This window comes from Pagrus pagrus, assembly GCF_965226575.1.
Source record: "Pagrus pagrus genome assembly, chromosome: 2".
NCBI classification, from domain to species: domain Eukaryota; kingdom Metazoa; phylum Chordata; class Actinopteri; order Spariformes; family Sparidae; genus Pagrus; species Pagrus pagrus.
Window position 1 is genome coordinate 6,883,152 of NC_140186.1, and position 13,654 is coordinate 6,896,805.

A 13,654-nucleotide genomic window follows, 5' to 3' on the forward strand; every position below is an offset into this window, starting at 1 on the left:
TATGAGTTCATGAATCATATGAAGGAATAACTATGGTACCCAAAGTAGGTAATTCCACATTGCCCAGAGCAGAGAGGGATTAGCCTTCTCCTAATCTTATATGAGAGGCTCTTTCTCTGTGTTGTGCCGATTTTGGGGGGGATTTTTGCAGGTCACGAGCCAGACATCTCTGTTGATGTTGCAAATAACATGTTTCTTGATTATTATTGGGTGGGAGGTTGTGAACTACTAGGAGGTTACCATGAGTATATGCACTGGCAATTTGGTGCTAGGTAACAGAATAAAGGGAAGTGATTCTAACACCAGATAATGTTTAAAGGTGCCATTTGTCAAAATGGACAGAATTTGAAGTTCACAAAGTACAGGGGGCAGCATAAGCACTTACTGACCACTTTGCTGTGGCTATCTTTGCATGCAGAAACTAGCCGCTGTTAGTCAGCCATGGAGCTAAGTGGTGCTAAGTGGTGCCATTAGGCGGCAAAAGTCAGCCTTAACCGCAACCTTGAGTGTCACACTGAGACTGAACACAGACTCTGAGGCCGATAAATGCGAGTTTAAAGACAGTGGATACAGTAAGGAGGTGATTTACATTATCTCTGAACAGGACTATGACTCCAGGGATGAGAAGACATGGAATAGGATAGGAATGAAGAGTCAGAGGACAGAGAGAGAGTTGGGCATCAGTAGCAAGCGAAATCAGCGCGTAGAGCTGGAATATTTTCACTTCTTACTCCGTAAATTGAGGATTTATTTATAAAGACAAACCGATGCCGTTTTGGTGAGTTTTATTTCATTTTGAGCTTTGAGTGCATTCTAAACTAAAATTTCCGCCATATATAACAAATTGCCCCTTTCGGTGTAGCGGGTTCAGTTTTAGAAAATAAACATCAATTTACATCCATTGCTCCAAAATCCTCTAAAAACTTTTTCCCACAGCGTCAGGGAACATCTTAAATTAGCTCAACTTTTCCCACCCCGACACAAAGATATTAAGTTAACAAAGAAGGAGAGAAACAGTCAATCCTCACTTTTTAGAGGTTGGAGTCAATCATTGCAGTTTTACTTTAATGTGAAAGTAGTTATCAAAACTGTTAAGTATTAATACTCTTATTGTTTTCCTTTTTTTTTTTTTTTTTTTTAAGAAACAATATATAGGGTTCAGACAAAAAAAAGTTAGACTGTCTGCATTGTTTAATTATTTAGTAGCATAGCCCAGAGTGAGAACCATATTTTCTTGCCAAATGTAAGAATGAAAATGTTAATTTGAGAAACTTAGCAGCCATTTAGAAAATACAATGCAAAGAAAGAAATACTTATTGTTGAGAACAGGTTCAGGGCATACATAAACAATACACACAAACTCACATATAAACAACTAAAGCCGTATTTCAAACTTCTTTCGTTCTTCTTGTGTCAATTCTCTCCTTAGCTGGTGAAAGCATTACGGAAAAAGAAATCCATTTCCTGACAACCTCCCTGTATATTTTCATCGTCTGTCTCTTCAACATTGAAAATATTTTCATTTTGTTTCTGTCAATCTTATTTTCAATTGTCAACCACATGGGTACACACACAGGCAAGCACAATGTTATCAGACTGTGTAACAGAAGGAAAGGAAATAAACACCAGCAACCAGCCAACTGCTGGCAAATTCAAGCTGCGGCTGTGGGGCTTGTCTACTCCACCAGGCAGTCACACTGATTGTTGTTGGGAAGGGTTAACTTCTGTCCAAAAAGTTATTTTCATCTGGCAAAACACGATAGATAGCTGGTAAGAAACCAAATCCTGTAAGAGACAGACTCCTTAACCACAGCGCCAATGTGTTTACTCCTCATTAACGACTGCTCCACAACATATTCTCGCCACACCACTAATGGCCACCCCGTAATGTCTACTGACAGAAAGAGGTCCAATATGTAAACTAAAGCCAGTCAGTGTATTAAGTATGTCAGCAGCTTGCAGTTATAAGAAATGACTTACAGGCAAGAAAAATTAACGACTCAATAATATAAATACACACTAGATTGCCAAAACACTACAGCCCCTATGAGATATTTCATATTTAATGACAGAAGCAGCCTAGAAATGGGGTGGAAAGACAAAGGTTTGTGTAGACACCAGCATTAATTCGGTGTGATGGCACTGTGATATTATTCCATCAATGCGGTGTGTCATCAATTTTCTGTTCTATTGAAACTTGACAATCATACAAAACAATTTAATGGCATAAATCCAGTTTAAGTTTCAGTTATGTCATTAATCTTTAAAAGGTCCCCTTCAGACATGTTTAAAAGGAAAAGTTCACCCAAAATGAAAATTCAGTCATTTTCTATTAGAGGTGTTGAAATTTCGCGCTTATAAGATGAATCACAATGCGGACATGGAAGATTCTGCATCAATGCAATACAATGTACAATAAGCACAGAGAGGCTTTATACTTTGAGTAGATTAACGGGAAAACAGCCTTCTAGAGTCAAACTTTGCACATACAACATTCGACGTAGTGATGCACAAACATTTAACTGTAGGAACAGAAAGGAAATACACATTTTTGAGTGGAGGGGGACTTTAACTTCCTCATGAAACATATATAGAAATTACATACCTAAAGAGGTTCAGCACAAAGCAAGTGATTAAATTGTGACTGCTTAAGGCAATCAAAATATGCCACTAACGCAAAAATGAGAATCAATACTAATTTTCACGCTGCACCGTTGTACCGAGTGAAATAAAGGTAAACAGACTGCTGACTGAAACACTCCTGCTTTCCATTTGCCTTCACATCACAGGACTGTGTCGGGAAAACAACATCCTGACAATTAACTTGGCCATTTAGTAAACAGTAAAAACAGCTGGAAGGAGTTTCTAACTGCTGTTTGCAAGCTGCATTAACCTTTACTTTTGATCAGTATGAGCCTCACACATATGGCTGCCCTTTAGAAGCCTTATGTGCAACACAGTTTTCTTTTTTCCCAGCAACAGCACTCAGGCAGCCAATGACATGGCAGCCTGAACACCTGAATTTTGAAGAAGGTTTTCAAATTTTCCAACTCAATTTACCCAGGATGACAGTCTAGACTGGCTTAAATTTTTTTTAGAAAAATGATGGACAGCCCAACCAAATATTGTGTATATCAAACTGAGTTTGGTTTTGCATTCTTGTGATCCTCCCAGGTCTTTTAATACCTGCAAACTTTAACAGATGAAATCAGATTCCACAACATATTACATAAGACTATAATGAAATCTTAAAAGAGGAAAGATTTCATGTAATAATTTTTATAGAGCACCTACCTTTTTCACACAAACACACTCATTTTATACACACACACATACACACTACAAGACAAACCAGAGTTGCTGTGTGGATGTGTTCCATTTAACATTTCGTTTATATCACAGCCAGAGTTAATCATAGAGAAAATGGTGCGTGGTGTGCGTGCGTGCGTGCATATGTGCATGCAGGCATGCGATAGGACAAGGCTGCAGTGTTTATAATCTGTCAGACCTGCTCCACTGCTCACAGGGAAACATGCAATCATTCTCTCATTACCAGCTTTGACTGGATGCATTGAGACACACCAAACGCACACATGAGCAGGTATAAAACAACCACACACACCTATAGACGCTGGTGAAATCAATCCAGAGTGATCAGGCACATTTGTTTGCAATGACCAGAGCTCCACCTAGTGGTTCTTATTCATATTTCATGCAAATGTAAGATGTTTGAACACTTGTCCATCTCCGTCTCTTGTCCATCTCATAATCACACACATAGGCACACCTGGACACAGTGTCTGACTGACCTGATGTTGAGTCCTGTAGTCTGTCCCAGGTTCTCCCAGGCTTGGAGCTTCTCTGCCAGCTTCTAAGGATTTAAGACACAAAAGATCACATGCTTGTCCATGTATAGATAGCACATTACATAGTTATTATGAGAGCAGTCAAGTGCAAAGAAAATATGATAGACTACAGTTTAACAACACAACAGTGCTATTTTATGGTAGACTTCACTGGAAATTATACAAATATTAGAAGAACAACAAAAACGATGTTAAACCTGAGTTAAGAAAAGTTGGTCTAATATGAATGATAACTATATGATGTAAGCTGTGATTAGTATATTTAAAGGATTGTTACCTTTTAAATGTAAATGGTAGCGTGATGTATCAGCAGTACTTGTCTTGGTTGTTACTGTCATTTTGATATAGGAGGGATAATTATACTTACTATACTTATACTTACTTATGTCCACTATATTTACTATGTATACTATATACTATGTACATAATTACAGTTGTAATGTCGAATGTTTTAGCAATGTCATATGTAAAACCAACGCTTACATTGAGTATATTTTTTTCTCTCTCTTTCGGTTATGTCATATTGTTTTTTCATGTTTGTCTGTGTGATGTTGCCTCTTTTAACTACAAAACATATAAAGTTGGTCAAAATACACAAACATGCAGCCTAAAACATAATCTGCAAAACTCAAACTATTGCTGTAGTCTCACAACTCCAGAGTTTACCTCTTTCTCCAGTTCCATATTGACAAGCTCTTCTTTTGTTTTCGCCGTCCTCTCCAGCTTCCTCCTCAGCCCCTCCACCTCCTCCTTCAAAAGGCTGCAATTCTCTCTGCTCTCCCTGGACAAAGCGGAGCGATCGGTGCAAAGATAAAAAAAAAAAAAACAAAGAAGAAAATTAACTTCAAAGCTTTGGGCTTTGTGTCAGATGTAGGAATGGCATACTTTTACATTCACGCTTGATTTTAAAATCTGATTTGGATGTAGTGAGATCACAGTAACTGCGACTATACACACACAAAGATTACTCTAAATGAGCAGGTTAATGCAGGAATTTGGGCAACATATTAATCTGTATCACAGTAATCTTATTATCCTAAAACCCACATTACGTGTAGTTTCTCTCTAAAAATGGATCAAACAGGTTATAATTACAAAGATGAGCACAAAAGAAATGAGTGTTGAGTTTTTTACAGCACTTCTTCAGCTGCAAATTAGAAACCCTTTAGTACTGCAGAGGACAGCCAATAGATATTATCAGCGATGATGTTATCAGTTTACTTTCCAACCTGATATTCTGCTTCTTTCTCATGCACATTTGCCTAATGAGAACTATCCTAAAACCAGCAAAGCAGTGACATGAACCAGCAGTCTGTTACAAGATCGTCTGCAGATTTATTGTGGTGTTAGCAATATTATTTCCAATCCATTATCTTGTGCAACACTGAGCGCTGCTTTCTGCACTTGGTCTGACAGTCTGTTGACATTTCTCATGCAGCACTACTTCTCTCCCAATTTCTTTCCTCAGCTTTTCACAGTGATTGTATCCACAGTGTGGTTTGGAAGCATCCAGACTACGCTAAATACACAGCAAAAACCTCAACACATCCTCTGGTTTGGAGGATGCAAAAACAACATGAGCAGCACAGTCACTTGTCACTCAATGCCTTCTGTTGTGGTTTGTTGACCCCAAGTCACAATGAAATGTCAACAAGTTTGAAGCAAAAACTTTGAGCACTCTATTCTATTGAAATGTGAAACATTTTGGAAGGCATTAAAAACTTTAAAATGTATTTGACCTGAGAAAGGCATTATCCTCTCTGAGGCGCTTCAACTCCTTTTCGAGGTCTGGAACCTTTGCAACCTCAGCCTTGACAGTCTTCACGATGGCGATGTCTTGCTCTTGGAGGGTGAGACGTAACTCCAATTCCTGCCAAAGCGTGAAGAGAGAAATCAGCCGAAAAAAATAAACAGAATGTGTCTATTCAGTGCACTGCAAAATAATTCAGCACTCCTTGCCGTTTTTAATCATAGGTAAATTACAGAGTTTATGAACATGAATTTTTATCATGGAAAACTCGCATGCATACACACATGCAACAAGCCTGAAACATACACAATGTTTTTTTTAAAACCGATGTCCAATAATTCAAATGATAAACTATACATGAGATATGGAGTACGTTTTTATGCACTAGATTGTCTTGGTTATCAGTCAAAACCTGGTTGTGTTACTGTTTGCATTTGTCCTCGACTTTTCCTCACCAAGTCATTTTTAGTTATTAGCTGGATGCTCCACCCTTCATCCCAAACAGTCACAGTAGACAAAATGGTTCGGTGCATGCAGTCACAGTATGGCGAGAGCATATGTCAATGGGTGAGTGTATTAAGGTTCTGATCCATAATCCAGCAGAGTAAGCAGCAGTAATAAACTTAAAAGCTGTTTTCCAACAAACATTTAATAACAAAAGCAGAAAAAGGAGAAAGAGGAAAACATTGTGAGTTGTGAGTGCCTATACACTATGGCAACTTGAAATGGGACACCGGAGAGACTGGACATTACATTATCCAGTTTCTTTCAAAACAGCAGTGTGGGAAAATTTTGGCGAGCGAGGAGTGGATCATAAAAGGACGGTGTGTCAGCGTTGTTTGACAGTTGCTTGTGAGTAAAAACCCATCAAACACTCTGCATATTAGAAGGCATGAGCCAGATGTGTCAATCAGTCCAACAACTTTTACCCACTGTTTTTAAAACAGCCTCTAGATGAGAAAGCAGACAAGGCCAAAGACCTTACCGAAAGGGATTGGCTTTTACATCACATTTACCAGTTTTTCCTCTACATTCATTCAGGAGGTAGTGGACCACCACTGTAAAAACATTACCACCACAGCGAGATAAAATGAGAAACTGAATATTTTTATCTAGATAACAAAACAAAATATAACATAAACAAGCATAGTGCAGAGAAGTCTGTCTTCAGTTATGATCAGGCAACTAAATACAGTGCAGGCAAACCGAAACGAAGACCAACAGGGATGTATGCTAAATACTAAAATTTACTCCTTGCCACCACTGCTAAAAATCAATTACAGAGGAAACACTGCATTTATTATTTGTTTTCTTATAAGCCCTGTATTAAAATATGACCTACTTGAGAATGTATGTTCACTGTTTACTGCATAATGCACTACAGGCGGTACTAACTATCTCAGGGGGGACAAAATTACATTAGGTGGAACAAACTGGAACTCACAATACTGTCTATTGAAAATAAATTAACCATGGCTCCCATACCACAGTACGTACTCAAACGTGACGTCTCTGTACCGTTACAATCAGCTAGGGCATCAATGAACTGAGCGCATGTTGTGATCTGTTTGTACATAGTGGGACAAGTTAGTCTATCATGAGATCACAGAGTGGCCAAAAGAAATGTGTGTAACATACCTTAATCTTGATGATGTGCTCTGAGCAGGAGGACTGAGCAGCTTGGAGATTTTGGCAAAGCTGAGAGACTTCCTGATACTTCCTGATTATAATACAGATCAGATAGAAGTGTGTGGTCAGCATTTATCTTATGCAGCACAGCTTACAATCCAGCAGCATGAAAGAGAGCTTCTGTACGCTTCTGTACGCGTCTGTACCTGCGTTGTAAATCTAACTGTTCTTGCAGTTCCTGGTTTTCCAGAGTTTGAGTAGAAATTGTCGAGTCTTGGTTTTGAATCTTCTGCTTCAGCTCTCTGATCTCATCCTTCAAAGAACTGATGTGCTGGGAACAGATTACAGACGTAAGCCGACATAAGATAAGAGACATGACCAGAGTACAAACACAGAGAGTGTGTGTCTGCGTGTCTGCAGGCGTGCGTGTGTGTGCGTACCTGGTTAGCAGTGTTCAGTCTCATATCTCGCTCCTCCAGTTTCTTGTTCAGGCTTTCCAGGTTCTTGCGGACAGCACGATTCGCCTCCATCTGCTCTGTTAGGTTCTTAGCAGCCCCGGTCTCCCTCTCCTCCAACTTTTTTATTTGCCCCACAAGCTCCTGGTTCCGGCCAAACTCATGCTGTAACATGAAGGGTTAAGAAACATGTTTTACCCAATGGTTTCTCACACTTCATGCAAGATTCTCGTAGGCAGGAAAAAATCTCTGCCCACTAAGTCTTAGTGTAACTTAATATTAGAGATAATCTTCACCATATGGCACAAATCATGCCATCTCCAAAATAGTGCATCTCTGTATTGAAGCACTGTTGCTAATGCCAGAGTGCGTTTTACAGATTTCTTTCCTGCTTTTAACACTAATCATCCACACATCTTGCTAAAAAATGTTCTGTTTGAAGGTGAAACCCTTTTTGATGTTAAGTGGTAGGCTCACAAAGTCAAATAGGCTACAAAGTTAAATTTAATTCAGCACTCTCTAATACAGTAGTATTAATGATGGATTAGTTCAGACTTTTCGTTTACTCTGTATAAGACAGGGCTGACCCAATTGCTTTGAAGTTTGTACGAATGCTTTAGTAAAATTACATAAGTACAAATCAGTATTCAAATGCATCAGGGGGTTGTTCTGAAGAGGAAGGAGAAGTTGCAGAGACTGCACCGAAAAAGAGTGATAAAGAGCGAAAAATTAGGCTCTGCTGTTGTGTTTTATCAGTCCCAAGACCCGCACAAACAAAGAAACAGGCATGTACACGTTGTAACAGCACACAGACCAATCCTTGCCGGGGAGCATTTCTACTCCAAATCCACAAATAAGTAGTTAGGAGTCCACATTTATATAGACTTTAGCTGGCACAAACACGTTGCTAATGTTGGTGCTTAAATCCATCAGCGCCCCCATTTCCTCTGGAGACTCTGAGTTTTTGTTGTCTGTAGGAATATTGTGCACATTTTTTAGAGCTACCGTGGATCCACCTTATATTGCTATGTGACCAGCTGGTTTGGAAACCTAACGGTCAAGTTTAAGGCTAAATATTTAGTCTCATTTAGACTCATGTACTATTCAGCGACTAGATAGGATTTTATCTGACCATTTCCATTGCTGCACTATAGGGTAGGCGACTCCATGACTACATAATCATGCCGCATTCAAAAGGGTCTTCGGTCTCTGCACCACATATCTGTAATGTGGCTAGCCAGCTAGCTGTACTGAGGAAGCTAAGCTAAGAAAACGCAAATATCATTGGCACAATTGAAAAAAAAGACCGCTGGCAATGATTTGACCCAGCATCTTGGGTTCACAAAACTGGTCAGGTTTATTAAGAAAGAAAATGGGACATGGAGATGTAACATTAGTGCACTGAGCAGCAACAAACTTACATACATGTCTTTACCGCCAACAACTCTTGCCTTTTTGCAACTCTGAGAGGATAAAACCTCTGATGGGGTGCCTCTACTGAAACTATTGATGGACAACTCTTGGAGAACAGACAGGTTAGGGACCTTTGCTTGTAGCATGTAAAGTGATAGGTGTTTGTTTGCTTTTAATTTATGTACTAAAGGTGTGTATGTTCTGAGATATACAGTACGTCTTACATTTTTTGTCATTTTTAATGGCTTCATGACTACTTTGTTGTTTTAACCTAAGCTTATGTTTGCAGGTGTGCGTATTAGAAGTGTTTTACTGTGATGTTTGAATCCAAGAAAATTTCTCGTACGAGAGACAATAAAGTAACTTTTAACTTAACCATACACTTATTCGTATTATATGAATGTTTAAGGATGTGTGACCTGTTACCTCCAGGTCTCGTGCGCTGTCAGAAGCAGCCTTCTCTAGTTCAAATCGAGCTCGCTTGTGACTCATCTCCATCTGCTTCTTCTCCTGGTCCAACTGAAGGTAGCGATTCTTAGAGTGAAGCCTCTCTGCTGCCTCCAACAACTACAAGGAAACACAAGTCAGTAGGTGCAGAGGTTGCATGTTACACAGCTTATTGTCTATGCGGCCAGTGTCTGTATACCTCCATGCTGCGTTTGTACTGGCTCTGCAGGTTTCCACTTCCCACTGAGTGCTCTGACAGCCGCTGTGGAGGTTCAGTGTGGCTGATGAAGGAATTGAAGGACTTCAAGGTTGTTAACACAGTGGTGTCGTCTTCTAAGTCCATTTTGAGAGTTGCTGGTATTGCAGAGCACAAATGTAAGGTTCACAGTAAAAGCAAGGGTCTGTAAAGTTGTACAGCAGTATTGCTGTATAACATAGCTATTTTAGTGGCTATTATTCAGTCAAAAAGATCAAATATGATGTGAAAATAAACAGACAGACGCTATAACTCTTATGATGACTTGTCCCAGGTCAGGTTCACCAACTCAACGTTATAAACGCCAACGGCTAGCTGCTGAGTTTACCTCAGACAGCTATGTAACGTTAACAGTAACTGACATTAGCTAGCTTCTATTCCCACTGACAGAAACACAGCAAAATAAGTTATCCAAGCTAACCTAGCGGCTAAAAACAAAAGCTAATATTTAAAATATCTCAGCACTTTTACTTTCTTGTCTCGGTGTTTATATTTCAACTGTTTTTCTGGCTGCTATGCCGCTAACAGACCAGGCACACTGCTAAGTTAACGTTACATTTTAAGTGCGAGTACTTTCTACAGCCATTCAGGGGATGCTAACAAGCTAACAATCTTACAACAGCCAGCTAGCATTTACGTTATTACAGTCTCGCTTGGAAGCACGCAGTATGCCCTCACCTCGAAGCTGACTTGTTTGTGTAGCTGAGCAAGTTACTCGTACATAAGTTATCTCTGCTCTGCTAGCGTGTTAGCTCTGCTAGCTGCACTCACTACATTCATGCAGAAATCCCTCCAGTTTAGCTCGAATGAGATGCGTGTAGTATCGCGAGACTTAATCGCGTATCGCGAGAGTGTCAGTTGCAGACTTGCTTTAAAGGTGTTGTGTATGGAGAAATTGATCAAACCAGCACTGCACTGTTGTTTTACCATATTTAATACACGTTTTTTTTTTTAATCATAAACCGGTGACCTTTATAGGTGATCGCAGACGCTGGATGAGCAGCTGTTATGGAAGATTTTATGCATTTTCTCATGCAAAGGATTCCACCTTCAGAGTCAGAAAGAACAATTCAACCAACATCAGTTCACAAAATAAAAATAAAAAGATCACCAGCCTGGCACCTGTATGTATGTACCAAGATGATTTTTGACAGCTTAAATTGCAGTTGCCAAGTTTGTCCCACAGAGAGCAGCACTGCTGCATTCATCAGTCTGTATTGTACACAGCATGAGGGGGGAACTGGCCAACAGCAAGCTGTGATTGGCTTTCATTACTAAAATGCACATTTTATTCTTTAATGTGAACAACTGGATGTGGATATTGTACCCATATGGTAGATTGACACTGATGGCTTTCACTAGGCACTGCACATGTGAGCCCAGGCCTGGCACTGATGGCACAATTATGGGCTTATGTTTGTGTCAGTGATGTCCTTGATTCAGCCACAAAATGTTGTTTTGTTGATGTTACCAAAACTCTATAGCCAACTATATCCCATATTTATGCATCCAGTTGGCTTCTGCATAAACACTTCATGATCCCCACGAGGAAATTCATGCATTCCCTGCATTCATCAGCCACAGCGCAGCCTAGCACCAAGGGACCAACTCTAGCTCTGTGACAAGTGCTGGTCTGAGGCAATAACCAGAGTATTCATCACACCTTGCATATATTTTATGTCTTTTCATGTGAGAAGGAAGTAGAAGGCTCAGAGGATTTATGTTTACATTAATGCTCATAAATACCAAGGCCCCACCTGTAAGATTGCAGCACTGAACGCCGAGACACCGTGCCACTCAATTAAGCAGAGAAAACAGTTAACAGCTCAATGATTGTGACGAGCTGGGAGAAGGGTAGACGCAGAGAGGAAGCAACACTCTCACATCTTGGCCATTAGAGGGTCTAATCCAAAGTGGTATGCAGGAAGAGTAAAGCTTTAATTGCTAAATCACCACACCAAGGTCCCAGTGGAGAGCAGCAGCTGAAGAGGTCAGAGCCGTCGCCCTCGCTCACCAATATTTATGAGAGAAAAGAGCTTGAGTGCATGACACAAAAGCTAGGGGGAGCCACAGAGTGGAGGTTTTTTTTAAACTTGGGTGAAATCCAAGAGGGAGAGGGTGGAGGGGTGTGAATTTGTCTGAAAAGGTCAGGCAGAAGACATGTCCTCTTCAGAGTGACACAAGAGCTCCCGTTCCCTCTGTCACTGTCTCTTTCTTTCTCATCTCCTCACCCCCAAGAGTATTCTGCCTGTTTTGGCCTGCTGTCCTCACACCCCTTCGCCCCTCCCGCCTCTCTCGTCTCCTTTTCTTGGACCCCTTATCTCCCCCGCTTACTGGCTAATAACACTTTTTTCCTCACTGTCCTTTTTTATTCGTCACAGTCTGACTCAGTTGCTCCCCTCTCTCTCTCGGGTGTTTCGTGGCACTCCTCACCGCCTCCACCTGCCCTCGCCCTCCTGAGGTCGGCCTCAGTGATTTCTGTTAGATGACGTAAACACACACAAAAAAAGAAAGTCCACACACTTACAGATGAGGCACACACATGTACACACAAACCATAAGAAGTAAATCAGCAGAAGTGCCTGCAGATGTGCCCTTCATTGCCATCTGTTGTGAAAAATGTAAAAGCAGCTCACAGAAAGACTTCCTACATTCAGTAGCTTTTCCACCCACAGCATGTAAACATCACCACAAACACTCAAGGCTGAAATCTATAGAAAAATCGGTATTGTATTTTGTTACCTTGTCTTCAATGTCAACTTATACAACTTAACAGTAAAATACTGAGAATTCATAATCGTGTGAGTTTTTTACACATTCATTTATTGCTTCAGTGCGTTTGAATAGTCTTTTTATTTCCAGACTATACTCATATTCATGTCTCGTAGTTGTAATCTGCTATAGACTTCACGTTTATTAAAATGACTCTCGATTTTTGAGGCAAGATGTCGTCGTGATGCAGAAAATACCCCTCTTGGGAACTGCTGTGCGAGGACCTGAAATAGAAACGAAGCCAGTCAAATCATGTTTCACTCACAGTAGACAGAGAAGGAGGTAATTTCAAGGTCACTCAGACACAATGTGTTGCCTCAGTAACTATTGTAACTGTAAAAGTGGAAAATGGCCAATTAGGAGAAAAATAGGATATTAAATAGATAAGAGGGAGCGGGAGGTGAGGACAGAGAAATGGGAATTTGCGGCGCTGAAGGGTCCCTAAAGTGGAGGGAACAAGGGCGACAAAAAGAAAATTGGAGCAAAAAGCAGAGGGAGGGAAAGAAAACGATGTTAGAGATCAAATGAGGCAAAGGTTAAAGAGAGGAATCAATAATGTAGTGATTTTATACTCTTCTAATGAAGGAGGACAGAGTCAATAGCTGATTCAGGCTTCCTGTGTTCTCCAGCCCCAGGGAATACTTTAACAATATTAACTTGCCGTGCATGCTCATACGCCTAGCACACACACACACAGACACACACACACAGGGAGAGACACCTGATGATGCATAGAGGAACCACAAACTGAAGAGGGATTAAAAATTGCACTTACTAATTAATGAAATAAGCAAATTCAGTGGAGCAGTCAAGATGGGGAGGAGATGTGTGTGTCCTGTGATTTTCTGAATTCTCGCCCCAGGGGGATCTCCAACATCCACAACATGTCTGCCGTCCGCGGGGCAGCCCTCCAGAGAGAAGCAATATCATCAGAGCAGGACACATCACAAAGTCGTGAGCGTTTTTTTCTTCTGCTCAACCATAAATCTGTGTAGGATATGTTTAATACACAGTTATTTCACGAGCACATGTATTACATTCTGTATGCCTGTGTGAGTGTTTGTTG

General features: G+C 40.4%; 1 protein-coding gene across 1 annotated transcript in view; it reads right to left on the minus strand.

The window, feature by feature from the left end:
- mad1l1 (mitotic arrest deficient 1 like 1) overlaps positions 1-10,625 on the minus strand; it is a 55,769-nt gene extending 45,144 nt beyond the window's left edge. Inside the window, exons 1-9 of the mRNA XM_084377718.1 lie at positions 10,495-10,625; positions 9,760-9,914; positions 9,540-9,680; positions 7,686-7,865; positions 7,452-7,576; positions 7,255-7,336; positions 5,606-5,736; positions 4,533-4,647; positions 3,810-3,871 (exon numbers count right to left, since the gene is read on the minus strand). Of these exons, the coding sequence (XP_084233844.1) occupies positions 3,810-3,871; positions 4,533-4,647; positions 5,606-5,736; positions 7,255-7,336; positions 7,452-7,576; positions 7,686-7,865; positions 9,540-9,680; positions 9,760-9,903 (980 nt within the window). The 5' untranslated portion in view covers positions 9,904-9,914; positions 10,495-10,625. The remainder of the gene's footprint in view (positions 1-3,809; positions 3,872-4,532; positions 4,648-5,605; positions 5,737-7,254; positions 7,337-7,451; positions 7,577-7,685; positions 7,866-9,539; positions 9,681-9,759; positions 9,915-10,494) is intronic.
- Positions 10,626-13,654: the final 3,029 nt, after the last annotated feature.